The sequence below is a fragment of the Chaetomium globosum genome, genomic scaffold, assembly GCF_000143365.1.
Source record: "Chaetomium globosum CBS 148.51 scaffold_5 genomic scaffold, whole genome shotgun sequence".
In the NCBI taxonomy this organism is placed as follows: Eukaryota; Fungi; Ascomycota; class Sordariomycetes; order Sordariales; family Chaetomiaceae; genus Chaetomium; species Chaetomium globosum.
This window is the reverse complement of record NT_165980.1, coordinates 2,939,309-2,960,382: the sequence shown is the minus strand read 5'-3', so window position 1 is coordinate 2,960,382 and position 21,074 is coordinate 2,939,309. Positions and strand designations below refer to the sequence as shown.

The 21,074-nt window shown below is 56.3% G+C and overlaps 8 protein-coding genes across 8 annotated transcripts; 4 read left to right on the top strand and 4 right to left on the bottom strand.

Moving 5' to 3' along the window:
- Positions 1-253: 253 nt before the first annotated feature.
- CHGG_07810 (uncharacterized protein) lies at positions 254-1,978 on the bottom strand (the record flags this gene model as incomplete). Its single annotated transcript, XM_001225465.1, has 5 exons — positions 254-519; positions 587-801; positions 869-1,119; positions 1,351-1,836; positions 1,913-1,978. 5 exons carry the CDS (start codon positions 1,976-1,978, stop codon positions 254-256), a joined length of 1,284 nt encoding a protein of 427 aa, XP_001225466.1.
- Positions 1,979-2,281: 303 nt separating this feature from the next.
- On the top strand, positions 2,282-3,953 carry CHGG_07809 (uncharacterized protein; the record flags this gene model as incomplete). Its single annotated transcript, XM_001225464.1, has 2 exons — positions 2,282-2,812; positions 3,048-3,953. 2 exons carry the CDS (start codon positions 2,282-2,284, stop codon positions 3,951-3,953), a joined length of 1,437 nt encoding a protein of 478 aa, XP_001225465.1.
- Positions 3,954-5,005: 1,052 nt separating this feature from the next.
- On the bottom strand, positions 5,006-6,060 carry CHGG_07808 (uncharacterized protein; the record flags this gene model as incomplete). The annotated part of the gene is made up of 2 exons (XM_001225463.1): positions 5,006-5,280; positions 5,841-6,060. 2 exons carry the CDS (start codon positions 6,058-6,060, stop codon positions 5,006-5,008), a joined length of 495 nt encoding a protein of 164 aa, XP_001225464.1.
- A 198-nt stretch (positions 6,061-6,258) lies between these two features.
- CHGG_07807 (uncharacterized protein) lies at positions 6,259-8,416 on the top strand (the record flags this gene model as incomplete). The annotated part of the gene is made up of 4 exons (XM_001225462.1): positions 6,259-6,427; positions 6,721-7,283; positions 7,336-8,140; positions 8,199-8,416. The coding sequence occupies 4 exons, from the start codon at positions 6,259-6,261 to the stop codon at positions 8,414-8,416; spliced, it is 1,755 nt and encodes a 584-aa protein (XP_001225463.1).
- Positions 8,417-9,389: 973 nt separating this feature from the next.
- On the top strand, positions 9,390-13,823 carry CHGG_07806 (uncharacterized protein; the record flags this gene model as incomplete). The annotated part of the gene is made up of 2 exons (XM_001225461.1): positions 9,390-9,768; positions 9,859-13,823. 2 exons carry the CDS (start codon positions 9,390-9,392, stop codon positions 13,821-13,823), a joined length of 4,344 nt encoding a protein of 1,447 aa, XP_001225462.1.
- Positions 13,824-14,955: 1,132 nt separating this feature from the next.
- CHGG_07805 (uncharacterized protein) lies at positions 14,956-16,980 on the bottom strand (the record flags this gene model as incomplete). The annotated part of the gene is made up of 1 exon (XM_001225460.1): positions 14,956-16,980. The coding sequence occupies one exon, from the start codon at positions 16,978-16,980 to the stop codon at positions 14,956-14,958; it is 2,025 nt and encodes a 674-aa protein (XP_001225461.1).
- A 550-nt stretch (positions 16,981-17,530) lies between these two features.
- On the top strand, positions 17,531-18,779 carry CHGG_07804 (uncharacterized protein; the record flags this gene model as incomplete). Its single annotated transcript, XM_001225459.1, has 5 exons — positions 17,531-17,792; positions 17,884-17,903; positions 17,962-18,086; positions 18,176-18,681; positions 18,748-18,779. 5 exons carry the CDS (start codon positions 17,531-17,533, stop codon positions 18,777-18,779), a joined length of 945 nt encoding a protein of 314 aa, XP_001225460.1.
- Positions 18,780-19,543: 764 nt separating this feature from the next.
- On the bottom strand, positions 19,544-20,622 carry CHGG_07803 (40S ribosomal protein S1; the record flags this gene model as incomplete). The annotated part of the gene is made up of 5 exons (XM_001225458.1): positions 19,544-19,687; positions 19,751-20,252; positions 20,330-20,355; positions 20,422-20,500; positions 20,609-20,622. 5 exons carry the CDS (start codon positions 20,620-20,622, stop codon positions 19,544-19,546), a joined length of 765 nt encoding a protein of 254 aa, XP_001225459.1.
- Positions 20,623-21,074: the final 452 nt, after the last annotated feature.

Genomic DNA, 21,074 nt, shown 5'->3' with positions numbered 1-21,074 from the left:
ACACAAGCTGATAGCCATCAAGGGGTATCCGGTACATGTACATGTACTGTCAAGATAGCTCCTTGTTTTAGGTATGATTGGGGAGTTGGGCTATGCCCAAGTCTTTCTTGAATTCTATTAGCTTGTTCTCGGTTGGGCAATACATGGGATCGAAGCACAACTCGGTACTTGAAGTGCGCCGCTTGCAAAATGTTGATGAATCAGACTCTAGAGGGCCCGCTGCTCTAGAGTTGAAGTTGCCTTCCCTTCCAGTCTAAAGTTTGAACCCCCCAGGAACACGTCTTTGAAACAAGGCGAGCGGATCGTATTTGCTGCTCACTCGCTTGAGGAACTCAAACTCCTTGGCGCCGTAAGAAACGAGAGGTGTTTGATATGGTGCAGCATAGTTGAGATACTGGAACTTCCTCAGCAGTCCCTTTGCCCTGGCTCGGGATTCGATTCTGGAGATAGCCTGGCGGGAGGCTTCTTCAGCCGCCGTGTTGGCCGCAGGGTTCGGCCAGAGCGCCGAGATAAGTATGACTGTTGTGCGTTCGGTAAGCAAAGCTCATTATCTAGGGGCCAGTATTAGAAATGGCCGGAGACCTACCGTAACTATTTCCGTCTTCGGGTCGGGTACCGAGAACGTTGCCTCCGGTGTTGGCCGCGTAAGACGAGACAGCCGATGGGAGTGGTTCAAAGGCGATGGCCCACACGATGCCGCCCTGGGGGTTGACGGCGTACAAGGTGCTGTTGAGGATATCAAACACCTCGAGCATGAACTCGGTGGAGGGTTTCAAAGTCACCGTGGAAAAAAGCCAATTTCTAGCCGGTCATCAGATTTTGCTGCTGCAAAGTTTAAAATCAAAAGATTAATGAAAGCCCAACTCACAAGGGTGGTGTGGGAGCTTCGTCAGCAAAGGAAGCCAGCGATGTTATCCGCGAACTGTTTGAAACGCTGGGCACGGCGGCAATGCCATCAAACACCGGCGGGTGAGATACAGGACGGGTATACACGGCCGAGTTGCTGATGGCCCATGATTTTACAGTAGAGTTATAGCGAAACGCCGTGACGAGGGAGGCGTAGATATCAAAGCTCGGGGACGTTGCAATGTCGGTGAAGGCCTCGAAGACTGGACCTCTCTGGGAGACGTCATGGGCAAAGCTAGAGACGGAGATATTGCCCTGAGGAAATGTGCCAAGATCAAAACGCGTCACAACCCCAAAGTTGTTCGCGCCCCCTTTTAGTGCCCGGTAAAGATCGGTGTGGTGAGTTTTGTTCGCATTTGTGAGGGTGCCATCGGCTAAAACAACCTTTTCAAGGTTAGTACTGATCGAAGTGAAATGGAACTACCAGTGAGAGGAAACTCATACCTCAAAATTGTCGACATTATCACAAGCCCACCCGACACGGGTAGTGAAATGTGAGATTCCTCCTCCCAGGGTCAGCCCTCCCACACCAACCAGGCCATTGCGCCCACCAGCAACTGAAACATTAAAAGGATCAAGATATTGATAAACCTGAAGCCAAGCAGCTCCGGCTCCGACTCTGACAACCGAACGGTCATGGGTCAGGGCGGTGGTATTCAAGCCCGTCATGTCGATCGTGACGCCGCCGTCTATGTTTGCAAAGCCAGCCGCGGGAGCATGACCTTGGCCTTTGATTGCAAAATGGCAACCGTCATTCGCGGTAATGACTGAGACGGCCCGAGCTACATCTTGGGCCACCGAGGGTCGCAAGATGCAGCCTGGCTTCAGCCCAGACTCCTGCAGAGACCAGTACGTGTCTTGCGTGGCGTTATAAACAGTCTGGCCGGGAAAGCTGATTTTTATGCCGAGCTCCCGATGTAGTTGAGCACACTGTTCACAGTCAATTTTGGATTCTAATGGAGGCTTTGACTTGAATTATGAGAAAAAGGTCCAAGGAGTCACTTACACATTTGTCAACCCCTGCCGCATGGGCACTCAGCGCACAACCCAGGAGCATCCAGAGGGACTTCATGATGGACTGGTGTATACGAGGTTTATTGTATGTAGGTGCGGACATAGAAATGTCCAGGACTCAACTCAACAGCTGAAGCGGACTGAGCCCGCCATTTCAACGATATGCCCCTGCTATGAACTGTCAGCCGATTCGTCCTTCACAGGGATAAAATAACGCTACGGCCCTTACTCGGCCACGTTTGTTAGCACTGCTCCCTCTAAATCCTCCAAATCGGCCCGGTGTACAAACCCGAGTTTTCCCTACCTTATTACCGAACTAGACCGAACTAACTAGTAGATAAACGTCATCCAACAGTGTAACATGACATGCACCTCTTCATATCCCTCCTCAGAGCACATTGAATTCCCTATTCCTAAACCGGCCATGGCAGCAAGAAACCCGACAATCCCGCTCACCGCCCGGGAAGCCGGGCCCGAATCCCCAACCCCGGCCGCCGCCGTGACCCTGCCGCCGATATCCCGCAAGAAGCAAGCGGCGGTGGTCTCGTCCGCCTTCGGGGCCATCGCGCTGACCATCGGGTACAACCAATGTTTCGGCGTGTTCCAGGAGTATTACCTGTCGCCGGACCAGGATGTGTTGGTGCCCTCGCCCGCCAGCCAGGCCTCACCGCCAACGGCCTTACTCGCTTTCGTGGGCACCCTGTGCTACGGGCTCACCTGGGCCGGCGGCATCCTCGTAAACCCGGTCATCTCGCGCATTGAGCACGGTATTTGGGGCCCGGCCACGCCTGCTTCGCGGGTCTGGCGCCGGAGGATGCTGCGTCTGTTGACGACTAGGACTATCACCGTGTCGGGGGTGCTCATGATGTCGGTTGGCTTCGCGCTTGCGTCGGTTAGTAGCTCTATATGGCAACTGCTACTTACACAGGGCTTCCTGGTTGGCCTCGGGATGTCGCTTTTGTACTTTCCTCTCCTGGCTCCCGCGCCCGAGTATTTCACCAACCACCGCGCTACGGCCATGGGTATTGTAAGTTCTATTCCATTTCCATCAATACATTACCGTGCAACCCGACCTAGAACTATAGTTATCACCAAGCCCCCCCCCCCCCTACTAACACCTCCCCCAGATCCTCGCCGGCGGCGGTGCAGGCGGCCTGGTCCTCTCCCCCGCCTTCAGCACCCTGCTCAACTCCCTCGGCGGCCGCCGAACCCTCCAAATCTACGCCCTCTTCAACCTCGTCGCGGGGCTCCCCATCGCCTGGTCCGTCCCACGCAGCCGCTTCGCCAACATCGGCACCCCCACCCCCAACCCAGACCCAGATCCCACCACCAACACCAACACCAACTCCCAACCCATACATGTCGACACCTCCCGCCCCTCCACACACCTGCCCTTCCCCCTCTTCACCACCCCCACCCTGCTCCTCTCCGCCGCCGCGGCCTTCCTCCAAGCCGCCGGCGCGCAGCTCCCGCTCGCCTTCATCCCCTCGTACAGCGTCGTCCTGGGGCTGGGGGCGTCGCGCGGCGCCAGCCTGCTCGCGGCCAGCAGCGCGGTCAATGCCGTGGCGCGCGTGCTGACGGGGTATGTCGGGGACCGGTGGGGCCGGCAGAATATGCTGGTGGTGACGATGGCGGTGGCGGGGAGCAGTGTGTTGGGGTTGTGGTTGGGGAGCGCGGGTGGTGATGGTGGAGGGGAGGGGAGTGGGTTGGGGGTGGGGCTTTGGGTGGCGTTTGTGGTGCTGTATAGTTTTGCGGTTGGGGGGTATTATGCGCTGTTTCCGGCGTTGGTGGCGGATGTGTTTGGGATTCGGCAGTATGCGGCGGTGAATGCGTTTATTTTGATGGTGAGGGGGTTGGGGACCATGTTTGGGAGCCCTGTGGGCGGCCAGCTGCTTGGGGCGCCGGACGAGGGGGCGCGGGCGTATGTTAGCGTGGCGTATTGGGACGGGGCGCTGTTGATGGCTGCGACTGTGTGTTGTGCGGGGGTTCGCTGGGCGGATGCGAAGGGGAAGGGATGGCGGTGGATTGCTTGATGGCGGCGTGTGTGTGTGTGTGTGTGTGTGTGTGTGTGTGTGTGGCCGAGTGCTATGATGATATGGTCTCAACTCTGAATGTACTAGTATGATATGTGACAACACGACATGTTTTGGGGAAAAGCCACCCTGCTCCGCTGGAACAATTTATGCAAGGTAGGTAGTCGGAGACTAGGGCTCGGGTCACTTTGATGCGGCTGGGGTTGGTGGTTATGAGGCGGTGGTTAGGTAGTTGAGGATGACAGGCTGTACTGTTAAAAGCCTTGGGAGGTCTCGAGATTCGCATCACTCAACGTGATTACCTACTTACATGTACCCTTGACCTTCCTATCGGATGAAATGCCGCAAAGGATCATAATAAACACGTCTTCTACAATAAAGGGTGCGATCTCGCACACATAGGATGCTGTAATTACTAGTGAAAACTTGGAATAATAGTTAGAAAGGGCCGAAGTAGAGGATGAATATATACATGTATAAATTAGTCCGATCTAGTATTATCATATCGTCATGGGCCTAGGTCGAGTGTGATGCAAGGAGTGTACGAATAAACAACATGTTTTGAGTAAATATCAGAGGTATCAACACTAACGCCTGGTACAAAGTACAGTCAGTTGGCCCTCATGGTTCCGCGTGATGCCGCCGGAAATAGGCGGTACACCACGGAAGCCAACTGTAAATAGATCCGCCTTGTCTCTTTGATCGACCTTTGCCGGAGAGAACCCACCAGGGCTGAACTGGATAGAGCCAAGAACAACGTCTCGGGTTATTGGCTTCTAGCGAGCTGACGATGAGCGCGATGTTTCAGTTGTTCCCCGCGTGGCAGGGCCTAGAACAACTTGGCAGGAGATGAGACCCCACTCTTCAACATGGAAGATGCCCCTCGCATGCTGGCTTGCGATGGGCGCGAGAAGAAAGTCTCATCTACCTACAGAGACGCAAGCTCGGGTTGGGGTTAAACGAGCTCTTGGAGGCCGGCCGTTGGCAATGGTATGCCGGCAACCCTTCCACAACTGCTTCCTGTTTCCCAAGAAAGGAACTCACAAGGACTTTCATGTTCCACGCTTCCGACTGAACAAGCCAAAAAACCTCTTCTCCTTGACCTCAACTGTGTACGGCTTCAGCGGGAACGTGGGGCGCACGTTATACTCGTCACCGTCTGGGTCAGTTGCCCCATATTGCATGACCGACTGCCACTTCCTCTGCGGGATCTCCCCTAGCTTGGTGCTGTCAGAGGCGAACGACAGTATCGATATCCTGTTTGGCACAGCCAACTGTGACATCCCAGGACTCGCAGGGCGTCGGATTGTTGTTTGGGGCAGCTTGGCTTCATGTTTGTGTTTTGTATCGTCAAGTTCGTGTTTTGTATCGTCATGTTCGTGTTTTGTATCTGGTGATTTTGGTGGAGGCGGCGTGACTGGTTGTGGCCGCTTGCGTAACTTTTCTGTACCTTGCTTTCGATCTTTGCTCGTTTCCCGGCCGTCTTTGGCAGCGGGAGCCGGCGTTTCCTTTGCGTGTTTTGGCCGGGGCTTCTTTGTTGGCCGTGAACTAACAGACCGTGGCCTGGATGCCGACCTATGATGGTGCCGGGATGAAGACGTTTTGGATGATGATTTAGTTTTGGATGACGACGCTAACGAGGATCGAGAGGGACCCGAGAGCCGACGTGAGAGGCTGTCAATTGCCTTGATCGCCTCGGCTCTCGATCCATTCGATAGAGTCATGAGTGACTGGTAGTCCAAGTCGAGCCCATCTTTCTTGTCAGAGAGGCGGAGGAGACTGGTGATTGCGCCCTTTAGTTTCTTCAAGACCCGATCCAGAGCTGAAACTGCGCGAGCTGACTTGGCGTTAGCGCGTGAACAGTGACATTTAGTGAGGCGCACTCACCGTCGCCTTTCCTGAAACGGTCCCCAGAGGCAGACAACTTAGAAGAGTACGCCCGTTTGATTGAGGAACGGTCGGACTTTAGGGACTTGCGGAGATGGGAACGTTGCTTTTCAGAGTTGACCGACCCATCCTCTTCACGACCACGCCCAAAGGCTTTGAGTAGCGAGATGCAGTTCGCATATGTGTCGAGCAACGACTTGATGCTGTCACCGAATGTCATTGTTTTCCTCTAGTTGTAAGAGAAAACAGCCCGGTTTTGTTCGATGGTAAGTCGAGTGGCGGCCTGATATACCGTGATACCCGCCTTAGGTACCTAGTTTGACCGCCTGCAAGACCTGACGCGGGGTTAGGTAAGCTCATAAGGCAAGGTGCCTCTGGTTACAGCCGCCATACTCCGAGTCCCACTGAGTCCCCCTCCATGAGGTCTTGCAAGCAGCACTTAACCGCCCGCCCCGCTGTGTGCTGCATCTCTGGCGCGACATCGGTGGCCAATCGTGCAGCAGGTTCCGGCCGTTTATGCCGTTGTCGGGTGTTCGTGGTTGGTGTCTTGGTTCTTGGCTGGCACGGCTCAAGGCACGGCTGGCTTGGTGAGTGCCTGAGCTCGCTTAAGCAGCTCTGTGGGTCCACAGGTGGCAGCCACGCACCCGGCGCCCACGGCAGCCCACAGACAGCTGTGGGGTCCCAAGGTTCTGGCCCATCTCTGAGGCAGCCAGGTTTCGGTGGCGAGCAAACAACTCTGAATACCTGCCTGAAGAACTTGAACCAGGACTCCCACCAAACAAATCCTGGAACACTCTTCATATCAGAACTTCGCACTCCAATGGACCTCGACGTTGCACGTCCGAGATAATAAACATGCGACTACCAACACAGATATCAGCCACGCTACCCGTCGCCCTCGCCCTTATCTTCGCCGCACCGACCGTTAACAGCGCTGGGATCCAACCATCTTTCTACGAACGCGAGGCCCGCACCGAACCCGCCGGCCATGTCTTCCCGTTCCTGAGATGGCTACGCGATAGCGCTGTGGAGGTCGTCTTCGGCAAACCATCGACGAGGACAAAGGTCCCGGCGCCTGGTGCGCAGCTGCAATCTAGGTATTCGAATGATGTCGTGGTGCGCTTCAATGTCACCAATTCTGAGGAGGAGGGCGCGCTCGCGCAGGCGATCGATCAGATGTTTCTCGACGTTTGGGCCTTTACGCCAGAATATGTCGATGTCAGGTTAGACAAGGGCGACGTGTTGGGACTCCTTGGTTTGCTGCCCAAGTCGTTGGAACCGTCGATACTGGTCCAGGATGTCGCCGCGGCAGTGTGGGCGACCTACCCCTCAGCGTCGGCCAAGAAACCCCGGATCGAGTCAAGCATGGTTAATGCTGCGAAACTGAAGACGTCGCTGGACGGAGTGGGGAATATCTTTTTCCAGAACTACCAGACTTTGGCTGTGAGATGAGCCGTCCCCGACTTTCCGAGGCCATTGATGCTGACCCATCTAGGTGATCACGAGTTGGATGCGCTTATTAGAGGCCATGTTTCCGTCCATCGCGAGCATGACTAGCATTGGCAAGTCGTACGAAGGTAGGGACGTTTATGCCTTACGAGTCGGGGCTCGTAGCAGCGACAACGAAGACAAGGGGCCGAGGAAGACCATTCTCATTACCGGAGGTCTCCATGGTCGCGAATGGATCTCGACGAGCTCCGTGAGCTATCTTTTGTGGTCGGTTATCACGTCATACAACAACGAGCCGATGATCACCAAACTTCTTGAACACTTCGACATCGTGTTCATCCCGGTTCTCAACCCAGACGGCTACGAATACACTTGGCAGACGGACCGTCTCTGGCGCAAGTCAAGGCAAGTGACCAAGATGCGCTTCTGCCGCGGACTCGATCTCGACCATGCTTTCGGCCACGGGTGGGACGCCTCCCAACACCAAACCGACCCTTGCTCAGAGAGCTACGGCGGGGACCAGCCTTTCCAAGCCGTTGAGGCGTCTGAGCTGGCGAAATGGGCCCGAAACGAGACGGAACACGGGGCCAAATTTGTCGCCTTTCTTGACCTACACTCCTACTCACAACAGGTGCTCTTCCCGTACGCGTATACCTGCTCCATCGACCCACCCAACCGCGAGAACCTTGAGGAGCTTGCTGTGGGGCTGGCCAAGGCGATTCGGCTTTCGAGCGGAGAGCCGTACACCGTCACCTCGGCGTGCGAGGGGGCCGTTGCTCGGACATATAGTGCGAGCAACTCGCTTCCGCGTATCGAGGCGGGTGGCGGCGCAGCCATCGACTGGTTCTATCGTGAGTCCCCTGTGCCGCAATCATCCTAAAAGCGTCGAGACCTGACATCCAAATCTAGACGAACTCCAAGCACGGTATAGCTACCAAATCAAGCTACGAGACACCGGGAGCTATGGTTTCTTAGTACCCACTGACAACATTGTCCCTACCGGTGAGGAGATGTTGAACGCTTTGAAGTACCTCGGCGATTATCTCCTCGGGAACAACGGAATAGAGATGTCTTTCCCACAGGAAACATCGGATCGGTGGGGAGATCTTAGAAAACGGAGACGGTGAAGATGACAAAACTGGGGGAAGGATGTCGCAACCAGCGTTTAAATGGAGCATGAGACTACTGTAATGGGGTTTATGGTTTGGATGGGAACATCCGGGTTGGATGGATATTTGATACGAATAGGCGCAAGGCGTTGTTGGTTTGGGGCCGCACGGCCGATAAGGCGTACGAATAATGATTGATGCACATTCGAGGGTCCTCATGGGGCCATTTTCTCCACCTTTCGTCATGTTCTAATGTACATCTCAGCATTGGATTAAATTTGACAATAGCAAGCTTATTTGTGCAGATTGCATGCTATTCTCGCGTTCTTCCATCTCTCGAGCAATTTATCTCTAGCAAACACCATCTCATTATTCGTAACCCCGGGACATTTTTTCAGTTATTGACGAAGTCCCACTCGTTCTCGTGCGAATCGGACGGTTGGTGCATGGTCGCAAGGGGCAAATGCGAAATGCAGCCAGGTGGAACCCTGTTCACTGCTCTGGGGCCCCTTGAACCCTAAGGGGATTAGCGTAGATAAGTGGGGTCGCCCAGTCGCTCGGCTTGGAAGGAGCTGACCATGCTGACCTAGCCTGGCCCACCGCAGCCCACCTCCTTGGTTTAGCATTTGGCAGCGAACTGTTCGTGGAAGCAAGTTGGACAACCCCCTTGTTGCGAAGATTCGTCTTCCCAGAACCGTCATTCGACAAGCCCGGAATCAAATCCGACGACCTGCCATTCCATCCGACCTGCCTGCAGCCATCAGTGCACAACATAGCGCGCTCTATCAATTCACTCGTTCATACCAGCTGTGCAAACCCTTTCTGTGTTCCACTGCCCGATTGCCGATTGCTCAGAGGACCTGATTTCGCCTTATTTCCGAGTTACAACCCTGATCGAGACCGCCCCGCCGATTCTCCGTCTCGTCGCCTCGATGGACTATGACGATTGCGCCGAACTCTAATCATGCCGTTCCTGCGACGCCGCGGCAACATGGCCAGTGAGAGCGATATGCGGCGTCATTCACTGCTCGATACTCTCTCTGCGCCCGCCCCAAAGCAGCCGCCGACATTCAACTCCGGGTCCACCGCCGACCTGCCCGCTCTAACAACGGTAGCAGAAGATTCGACATCCCCAAACATTCCCAATTCCTCGGCCGACCTTCCCCGAGATAGCATATCCGTGGCGTCTACCCATGGCGTCCCTTCCATAGTCGAACCCGTCGATGGGCCCGCGTCGGTCGCTGGCTCCGACCACTCTCACAAACGCCGACGCTTTTCGATGCTGAGGTTTCGTAACGCGTCAGACTCTCAGCTGGCTGCGAAGGCGAAACTCCATGCCGCGGCGCAGAAACCCCCACCAGTACCGCGCCGTACGTGTCACTCTTTCGCATTACGCGCTGTGCCCCCCGAAACGCACAGAGACCGAGCTTCGAGGTATTGGTACTAACACAAATTTCTAGCTCCGGAAATCATCACGACAGCCCCGACTTTCAATACTGTCGGGCCTCGAAAGAAGACGTCTCGGATGAATTTTGGGCGACTACGTCGATCTGGCGAACTTTCTCGGACGGATGAGGCGAACGAGGCGAACGAGGCGAACGGCAGGCCCGTCGGCCACGAGCGGATATCTAGGGTCCCTGAACATAGTGTGTCGTTTGACGAACCGAATCGCCCGTCGTTCTCGCACGCCCACGGGCCGCCACCATATGGAGATGAGCGCTCGTCGGCATTGGCACTGCCTCCCAACAGGCTGTCCGAGTCTTCGAGGTCGGATGCCAGTTCGGGGGACAGGGTCTATGGCACTACCACGACGACTACCCACACAGTTCACACCACAACCACCTTTTTTAGACTTCCGCGCAGGAAACCCAAGCAGCCGACGCCCTTGTTTCCTATCGCACACCTCCAACCAAAGAGCAAGCCATCCTTCGCAGAGGACTCAAATCTCTCTAACTCGTCTTTCGCCGCATCGGACCGGTCTGGCGCCAATGCCTCACGGGGCAGCCAATTCACTCCGACGCAGTCAAGGGCGCCGTCGAGGAACGGGGTGACGACACCACCTCCCACGAATCCAGGGGCCGCAATGTTGGGAAGGCCGGCCGCATCCCCGGCTACGGCCCTCTTCCGGCCCAGCTCCCGGCAATCTGGGCAATCTTCACCAACCCGGAGCTATATACATCGAAGGGGTAGGTCCTCGACCATGAGCTCGTTGGGAAGGAATTCCCCACGGGATTCAGTAGAGGATCACTTAGCTCCTCCGACCACAAGGACCTCGATATCGACGGGCCGAAAGAGCTTCAGCGATCTTCTTGGTCTCGGCCGGCTACGCCAGGGCTCGGACATGGCGGCATCTCGGCAAGGCACATTGACCCCTATGACGCCAGGCTCTAGCACATCCAAAAACAACTCTCTGCAACTTCCTCGCGGGTCCGTTAATCTTCCGGAGCGCCGAGAGGATGACACGCCGGCGAAATACCTTGAACGTCTCCTCGATGTTGTTAGCAGGAGCGTAGTGGCAGCTGCCCTCTCGAAGAACAACGACCCATTTTCGCAGTCCGTATTGCGGAGTTATATGCGGGGCTTCTTGTTCTTTGGTGACCCAATGGACATGGCGCTGAGAAAGCTTCTGATGGAAGCAGAGTTGCCAAAGGAGACGCAACAGATCGACCGTTTCGTACAGGCGTTTGCGAACCGGTACCACGAATGCAACCCCGGGATCTACTCATCGCCAGATCAAGCTTACTTCATCGCTTTCTCTCTCCTCATCCTCCACACCGATGTGTTCAACAAAAACAACAAGCACAAGATGCAGAAGGCCGATTACCTGAAGAACACGCACGGGGAGGGCATCTTCGATGACATCCTGGAGGTTTTTTACGACAACATCACTTACACCCCATTCATCCACGTTGAGGATGATTTGGATATCAACGGCGAACGGATAATTGCGCAGAAAGCGCGCAAGAAGTCCATATTTCCACACGCCGTTCCGGATCCCGCCAAAAGAGTGGCGAAGGAGCCGGTTGATCCCTACACGCTTATCATCGATCATAAGTTGGACTTGCTCCGGCCCAATCTGAAGGACGTGATGCAATTGGATGACCCATACGGCTACCTGGGGACTGTCAAGGCCCTTAACATGAAGGAACTCCAGAGAACTTTTTTCAAGACCGGTGTGTTGCAGATAGTTTCGGCAAGGTCACGTCCTGACGCTTTCATGACGGAAAAGACGGTTACGAACCCGGAGCAAGCCCACCCTGGCATCGTGGACATCAAGATCACCAAGGTCGGCTTGCTGTGGCGGAAGGATGCTAAGAAGAAGAAGACAAGATCACCATGGCAAGAGTGGGGTGCCATCCTTACCGGTGCTCACCTCTACTTCTTCCGCAACACCACGTGGATTAAGCAGTTGATGCACCAACAGAGAGATCACCTTAAGAAGGGCCACGATAGCGACCCGTGCATCTTCAAGCCGCCCCTGGATCAGTTCAAGCCCGATGTTCTAATCTCGACAGACGGCGCGGTGGCCTTGCTGGATTCTAGTTACAACAAGCACAAGCACGCATTCGTGTATGTCAGGCATGGCGGGCTTGAGGAGGTTCTCCTAGCCGAGGACGAGGACGAGATGAACGACTGGCTCGCCAAGCTCAACTACGCCGCCGCATTCAGGACGTCTGGCGTTCGGATGCGAGGCGTCATAGGAGGCAACTACGACGGGCAAAGCCGGCGCGCAATCAGGGGATCCGGGAGTGGCGACGTTCAGGTCATCCAGACTCCCTCGGGCGAAGTGACGGTGACCCGCAGTCGGATCGACCACCAGATGGCTCAGGATATTCTGGCCGCCCGGCGAGATTTCATGCGCCAGAAGATCATCGATGCCGACGAGAAGCTGAAGGAAGTCGAGGCAGTTCTCGAGTCTCAGCTTCGCAACTCGCGGCATCTTCAAATACTCGCCCCGATATCGCCCAAGACACGAGACCAGATGTTGCTTTCAGCGGCACGCATGGCGGCACAACTCAAATGGACGCGCATGGAGATCTGGAAGTTGAAATGCCATCGCGATGTTTTGCAGCTTGATATGGAGGAAGAACGTCAACTTCTCGGTCTTCCGCCAGACACGAAAATGGATGGCCCGGCTAAGACTCTCACCCGGGAAGAGTCCAAGCTCAGCCAGCTCTCTGCTTCTCAAAAGAGCCTACGATCCCCAGAACAACTGTCCTTGACAAGGTCATCCTCCGTCGCTGCGAGGTCAGAAGATGGCTCTTCCCCGGTGACCGAGGTCTTTCAAACACCACCTACTAGTGCGAGCGTCAGCCAAGAAGATTCATGGGTTTCACCAGGCGCCGCATCCGATCACCGTGGCCCGAGGAAGACATCGGTCTCGACCGCGATTGGATCGGATGCGTCCATCCCCGGGACGCCGTCAAACAACGAGGCTGGGCCATCCACCTCCCCGAAGAAGCGCGATTTCGAAGAGTCGGATGACGTGGATGCTGGCGAGCGGGGCCTGTTGGAACAAGCCGGGCTTCTCGAGCCCGAAACATCACGTTCATCGGACCACCGGAGCACCAACGAGAACGTGGACGGGGAGGAGACCCCCGAGCGTCGTGAGCGCCCCTCCAGCGGCACTCCCGCCGACCGAAGCGAGAGGAGCAAGATTCGCCGCAGTCTACAACGCACGCTCCGGGAAAGCGCTGGCCACATCTCGCATCACCGGCATCGCAGGGCCAAGGACTCAACCTCGAATGCCACGTTGTCTGACGACGCGAACCGGGATGCCCCCGATGTCCTACCTCGGGGGACCGGATCATTTGTGGTGCACGGGAAGAAGGCTTCGGTGATCACTTTTGGCAACGAGCTTCAGATGCAGAGCCTCGCGGCCGAGGAACGTATCCGCCAGCGGCTGCACCGGGACGATTCATCCAGCAGCCGCACTGGTGTAACAGAAGGCACTGATTTCCAGTCCATCTTGTCTGCGCGGTCCATGAGGGATCGCGAGCATCGCGGGTCCGCCGCCAGTGCAAGCACCGCCACGGCAAAGAGTTTCAGGGAGCTGCATAGGAAATACTCTTCCGCCGCCAGGGGCATGAATGGTAACCTTGCGTTGCCGTCTGATGAGGACAGCGACGCGGCGGTCAGTTTCTCTGATGGGCACCGCACGCCTCTCCCGCCTATTGACGGCGAGGAGGAGCAAGAACGGGAGCTGGGGAACAATGCCAACGGAGACACGGACGGTGTCGAGTATTTCGAGCTCAGCCCGCCGCCCAGTCGCGAGGGCCGCAACACGGTGTTCTTTACTCCCGAGCCACCGTCGTCGCCGGCCATCGAGGCGTCAAAGGGGAAAGAAGTGGAGGTGGAGCACAACGACATCGCCGAAGGCAGCGATCGGCTCCCGAGCCCGCCATTGCAGGCCGTTGGTGCCTAAGAGGGAATCCGCATGTCGCGAACCGCAACCCACCTACCTACCATATGACAACTCACCCACACGATTTCATTCCTTTCGATTCGGTTTACGACATACAGGTCTCTCCTCTTTTTTTCCCACATATCATTGTATTAATGTACCGTGACGCGAACACGTTTGCGCGTCTCCAGGGCAAAGGCAAGAGAAGAGAAAATATGGTGAATGAGTGAAGGCGGCTCGACGCGGAAACCAAGGCTTTTTTTTCGTTCCCTTTCTTCCTCCTCGTTTATAGATTTCGACTACGCCCTCTTAGGGCCTAGGCTATCTGGCTCTTCCAGAAGACACAACATACACTCCCTTTTTCTTGCTTTCTCTTTCTACTTTTTTTTTTCTTTTTGTTCACCGGGTTAGCAGGTTACGGGCAATAGCTTGGGCATTGAGACGTGGGATGTTCTGTCTGTCTCCCCCACGCACGACTATCACTCCTTTTAATATGTGTCACTCTCTTCTCTTCGTCTTCGCTTTTTTTTTTCTCTCCTTCATTGGTGGGTGGGTGGGTTATATGATGGGGATGGGCTGGCCGGGGTGGCATACTCGAGGATCGGCTGCTGATCAGTGGTTGTCGGAAAAGGCCAGTCGTGTTGTGGGATCATTCGCTGTTATCACATTGGGGCGGGCGGTGGCAGTTGGCAGTTGGGGGGTTAAAGGGGCCAACCGTTAAAAAACTGTGTGGGTTTCCCATCACTGGGACGTCGATATGTCTGTCAGTCGGTGTGCGACGAGCGTTGGTGTTTTTGTTTTCACTTCCCGCTGGCTACCCGCAAGTCCGTTTACTTTGTTGGTTGGCTGGCTGGTTCGGTTGCTTGGGTGATGGACAAGGCTGGCTGGCTGGGCAGATGGAGATGCGGCGCACGCAAGGACGGGGTGGGGGGGGATACATGGTTTTTGCCTCTTGGTAGGAAATTACGGTATCGTACTATTGAGCAGTCTTTATGCAATTCAAAAGCCGTGTCGTGGCACCTTTGTGGCCCTTTGCAGAAGCGTTTGCTTGTGTGTCATTGTGGGAGGACCCCCAAAAGCGTGGGCCTTTAGAAGACGGGGTAACATTGTCTTATTCTTTCAACTGGCAAGGGAAGTGAGCGAAGCGCCCATTTCATTTCTTGCCCTTCTTCTTCTTCTTCCCTCCTCCGCCGCCGCCGGACGCAGGTGCCTTTTCCACCCTCACGGAGCCCGCACCGCCAGCCAGCTCGAGGGTCTCCTCCTCGCGCACCACACCACCCTGCGTGGAGTCGGCCACCCGCTTCTTGCCCTTCTTGCCCTTGGGCCGGTAACTGCTGCGGTCCCGCAAGGGCAACCACCGCTCCGGGTCGGGCTGCTTGCTGGGGTCGTACGACTTGGGCAGCTTCCTCTTCCTGCGCTTTCTCGCTGGCTGCCCTTGCTGCTTCCCCTTGCCGGTTTCGTCTTCCTCGCGGGCCCGCTTTTTGCCTTGCGCGTGGGTGGCTGCCGGAGCGGTGGCGACGCCTGCCTCGAGCAGGGCGGCAGCGTCCACGCCGCGGGTGAGGTCCTCGACTGGGGGGAGGGCGTCAAGGTAGGGTTGCACTTTGGAGAAATCGGATGTTGCGAGACTGGCGACGAGACCGGCCTTAGCGATGCGGTCGCCAGGTTGAGCGTCGAGGAGGTGGGCGAAGGCTTCGCCTGCCGAGGCGAGGTCGGCGGGGTGGGACGAGCGGAGAAGCTCAATACCTGCTTCGCGTAAAAGAGAAGTGCCTGCTCCATTGGCGGCGGACCCCGTTTTCTTTTGCCAGTGTGCCGCAGCTTTGGCGAGCTCGTTGCGAATGGCCGAATGACGGCCTTGAGTGCGGTAGAGCGACACGGCTAGGGCAATCAAGCCAGGCGCAAAACGCACATCAGCGTGGTCGGGGGTTGTGGCAGCTTCCAGGCGCTTGAGGAAAGTCTCGAGGAGGTTGATGGCAGGTCCGGGGTTTTGGAGTTGGATGTAGAGTTGGATGACGGTGAGTAGGAGGCCGACGTCGTCAGGCCTGGTCTCAAGCAGTGGAAGAACATGGCGGAGGGCTTCTTGACCAGTCTGAAGCTGGGAAGCGGCTGCAGCGCCGAGAATCCCAAGGTCACACTTGGAGCTGGAAATAGCCGGGACCGCTTCCTTGGACAGGATCTTGAAAGTGGACTTCCCAACGCCAGGAAACTTCTGAACCTGAAGACTCAGGACATATCTGTTGCGGCGAAGAACAGAGCTCTGGTACTCAAATAACCTGTCGTTCCCTTTACCTTCCGGTAGAGACTCGCTAAGCCGCTGTGCCATGTAGGGGTTGCTTTCGGCCTGAAGGACGAGAGCATTTGTTCGAGCCACCACCGTGGCCGAAGAATCCGGGGTTTCATCGAGGTTGAGCGAGTTTTGGAGGGCCACGGCCTCGGCCAGTTTCCCGAGTTTTGTGAAGACGTAGGCCTGCTGCACGACGATGGGTACCAGCTCAGCCTTCTTCTCCTCCTCGGTTAGCTCGTCTGTTGCCTCGCACAGATCTCTTGAACGCTTGAGGAGGGCAACAGCCTTAGCAAAGTCCCCGCGGGAAATACATCCGCAAGCCGCATTGTATGCTGTCTCGAACGCCTCCAGATCCTCCCTTCCGGGCTGCTTTTCCTGCTCCGGCACCGCCCAGCTCTTACCCTGCCACTCGAGCTGCGCATTCGTCGCCGACAGGTTGATCCGCAGGTCGTTCTCCTCGCCATGGCCCGCCCCGCCCTGACCTGCCCCGAGCTCCCGGTATATGGTGGCGGCCTGGTCAAACTTCTCGGCGCGGTAAGCCACCTGGGCAGCAATGTGCTTCAAACCCCTCTGCGCCCTCCCGGTGCTGACGCCCGCATCCTGTAGCACAGCCTCGGCGGCATCCAAATCGCCCGTCTTGTAGAGTGCATAGGCCTTCTCGAACGCGCAGGTCGCAGCTAGGGTATCGCCACCCTCGGAAATAACACGCAGGGCATCGTCGAAGCGGTCGAGGTTCAAAAGTGCCACCACGCGCGTGTGCTGGGCCGCGACCAAGTGGGGGCCACGGCCCTTTGCAGCGAGCACGGCGGCGCTTGCGAGGTCGAGCGCCTCGGCGTGGTCGTCGATGGACGCACCTCGGAGGAGGGAGTTGAGAGCGACGACGGCGGTGTCTCCCATGATGGCGGTGGGAAAGAAGGGACTGAGGACCGTTTAGCGTTGCCTTTGCGCATTCAAGCAGTCTGGGGTTCTCCGAGGGAGGAGAACCGGAGAGTCTGTGCTTTGGCTTCTGTGCTTGGCTTGGCTTTGGTATGGGTTTATTAGGTTGCTTGTCAGGGATGGTGGGTTGAGCCTGAGCTGCTACGACCGTCAATCAACTGCTGTCTGCTGTCGCGTTGCGGTGGCAGGAGGTCAACTGCGGGGCACTTCCTGGCCAATTTTTGAACGATTTTTGTGGGGTGAACCCAAGAGAAGTGGGACAGCTCAGGACGGGCAGGCAAGGCAGGGCTCCAGGGGGAGCTTTTGTGATGGCTTGGCTTTTCCAGTTGCATGGAACCGGGGCAATTGAAACGGTTCGAAAAAGGCGGCTTCGGTTCCCTCGGTCGAATTAACCTATTATTTTTTGGCTTGTCATATCTTCAGACTTCCTTGTTCCGTCATCTGACAAATCAGCGCGGTGGAGTTTGGCGTTGTGAATACACTCATTCAAGTCCAAATACAGTCGACAGCCATGATCACTTTGAGACCGTCTACTTCTGCCTTCCGGCAGGCATACTCCGGGTGCGTCTCTCGGGTTCGGGTCCCGGTTTCGGCATCGGGTCCGGCGTCCGGGAGTTTTCTCGCGGCCCGCGTGCAAGCCTCGTCCCCATTTTCGACAGTTTCACTCGCATACGACCTGCATGAGCCAGCAAAGCCCGTGGCCGACAAGCAAACATCGCCAATCATTTTTATGCACGGCTTGTTCGGGTCCAAGAAGAACAACCGGACCGTAAGTAAGTGAGTGCCTCCCATATCGACCATCAACACAATTTGGACGAACCTAGTTGACTTAGTATGGTAACAGAGTCTTGGCTCGTGACCTAGGCCGACATGTCTACGCTGTGGTAAGTAACAAGAGGCCTCACTTAATCCACCCAGTCCCCTCGTTGACACCCATAACAGGATCTGCGCAACCACGGCGATTCGCCTCATGATCCCCGCCATGATTACCCCGCCATGGCCGCCGATGTGGCCGACTTCATCCGACAACACGGCCTCAAAGAGCCGACCCTGATCGGCCACTCGATGTAAGCCAGGCCCTCCCAACCCTTCACAGCCAGCAGGCACATGTACAGACCAGCTCACCCCAACCCCCCCTTCGCCCCCCAAACAACAGGGGCGCAAAAACCGCCATGACCCTCGCCCTGCACTCGCCCGACCTCGTCGCCAACCTCATCGCCGTCGACAACGCCCCCGTGGACGCCCGCCTGGGGTCCGACTTCGGGTGGTACATCCAAGGGATGAAGAAGATCGACGAGGCCCAGGTAACGCGACAAGCCGAAGCGGACGCGATTTTGGCGCCCTACGAGCCCTCCATCGCGATCCGGCAGTTCCTACTGGGCAACCTGCACCGGCCGTCGCCGGCGACGAGCCAGACGCAGCAGTTCCGCGTGCCGCTGTCCATCCTGGCGCGCGCGCTCGACCACCTCGGCGACTTCCCCTTCAAGCGCCCCGGCGAGGTGCGCTTCGAGAAGCCCGCGCTCTTCGTCCGCGGCACCCAGAGCAAGTACGTGCCCGACGAGGTGATCCCGCTGATCGGGCAGTTCTTCCCCCTGTTTGAGCTGGTCGATGTGGAGGCGGGGCATTGGGTGATTTCGGAGAAGCCCGAGGCTTTTAAAGATGGTAAGTGCTGCTGTCCTGAGGTGTGTGTGTTGCGAAGTTTATGGTTGTGCTAACGGCGAGTGATAGCCGTGGTACGGTTCCTGGAGCCCAAGGAGTAACAGGTGTTTGGATTGTAATTGTGTTATGCAGTCATGCCCTTTATCTGTATTCATACTGGACATGACCAACTATAGAGCTGTATATACCTTCCATAAACCCCTAGGCTGCACTTAAAGTACTGTTGTTTAACCAAACGATGATCGTGTGGCGTGCAGTCTCCACATTAATGGCAAAGTTGGATATCACCTAGGGCCTCATGATTCGTAGCAAGCGATACCCACTCAGCCACTGTACCAGCATACAATAATTATCGATGGAACTAACTCCAAGGGACACGGAAGCAACACCATCTCGTCAACGGTCTCTACTGACATGACCTCCTTCCGTTCGTCGTAACCACGCCATGCAAAGACAGAGCAGCCGAAAAACAATCATGAGAGGTTGGGCCCGACGGCGGTTGGTTGATGTGACAATTGGCTAAAACTCTAGCTGGACGCGCCCTTGCCCTTGCCATGTCTCCCAATTGTCCCGCCGTTCGACTGCTCACAGCCCACCACACGTCACCAGGCGCCCGCCATTAGGTACCGTAGACCGTCCAGTCAAGGAATTTAGTGCCCTCGCTGCGATATGCCGTTGCTGGTCGTGTCACGGTCTTTTTGTAATCCTTTTTGATTCCGTGCGCTCCGCCATCGTAGACGGAAAAATCGTTACCTTGACTACTGTACCATGATACCACGCCAAATGCAACGAAAGCAAGCCCAAAGCCCCAGTGAGGTATTGCTGATGAAAACCCTGCCCAGTGCGTTCCCAATAACAACAACCCTTATACCGACTCGAGGACCTGCTCACGGAACTCCCGCTCAACCTTCTGGCCCTGCTCGTCGGTGCTTGACTCGCCGTGCAGCGTCATCAGGGCGCCGAGGTCGAACTTGGGCTGCTTGAGCAGCTTGACCTTGCGGATGTGGACCTGTTTCCCCATGTTAGCTACCCTGCCGTAGCCCCCCCACACTCTCGCGCCGGTACCACATACGTTCTGGAGCGGGTAGATACCCTGAGTAGCCTTCTCGATCTCGCGGCCGATAACCTCAGGGATGAGCTTGGAGGTGAGCTGCGTAAGGGTGCAGCTGGAGGCCTCGCGCTGGATAATCTCGGTCATCTTGCGGCGGATGGCCCGAATTTGTGAGGTCGCGGCATAGGTCGTCTTCTTGATCTGGTTAGGGCGGCGCTTGGTGAAGGCAATGGCGAAAAGGCGGAGGAGGTAGTGGTCGGTGGTCATGACGGTAACGTTGGCCTCGATCAGGGTCTGCCACTTGCGGACGAGCGAGCGGAGCTTGTCCGAGGTGAAGTCGAGACCGTGGAAGTTGGTCAGGCAGTTCTTGCCCTGGACCTCATCTACACGGAGCTTGATCTTGCGGAAAGAGTGGTCCTCGTCCTTTTGCAGATCGGCGAGCGAGACCTCGACGATGCGACCCTTCAGGGCATCGTTGGCGTTCTTGAGACCGGTGGTGCGGTTGACCAGGGTCTTGCCGACACTGATCATCATGTTAGAAGCCGTTCCGAGTTCGAAGCAGTCTCGTGCGGTATGCGTCTCGCGGGCGCGGGGTCTTACTCTCGGATGGCAAACGGCGCGGGGGCCTAGGATTCGAGAAACGTCAGTTTCTGGGCATGCCAAAAGCAATCATCTGAAGGATAGCGACTCACCTTGATGCCGTACCAGTCCTTACGGGTGAAGGGGTCCTGGGCCTTCTTCTTGAGGCCCTTCTTGCCCCTTAGACAGTCTCTTGTTCCTGCGGTCGGGTATCAGCCATCGGAAATTCCACCAAAAGCCAGGCGGCTGCTCGAAGTCGTGCAATTCGCGTTAAAATCGGTTATTTGGGGCGCAACGTACTTGCCAACAGCCATCTTGACGAGCAGCTATGTCAACGGCGGGACAGATGTGCTGCTTTGTTAGTGATGGAGACCGTGGAATCGAGGTCACGAAATTTGGGGGTTTCTTCGCTCGAGTCGAAATTGTGATTTCGTTGTGTGGGCGCAGCCCACCAGCGGAAAAACTAGAGATGTGGGGCCCATCAAAATCATTACAATTGGCTGCTCGGAGCTTAGGGCTCGATGGTCCGTGCGTCTTTGCCTGCTTGTCGGCATGGTCGTCGTCAAGGCCAAGAATGGAGGTTCAGAGCAGCCGTGTTTGAGAGACAGTTTCTTTCGCTCCCACGCCGGTCCGAAAGTGGACAACGTAGTCGCGACACACGCCCCGTATACATTCCGACGAAATGCACATACACGAACACAAAACAAGGAGGTCAGCGAATCATGGTTGACTCTTAAGCATTCATTTTTTAGCTTGTGGTTCTTGC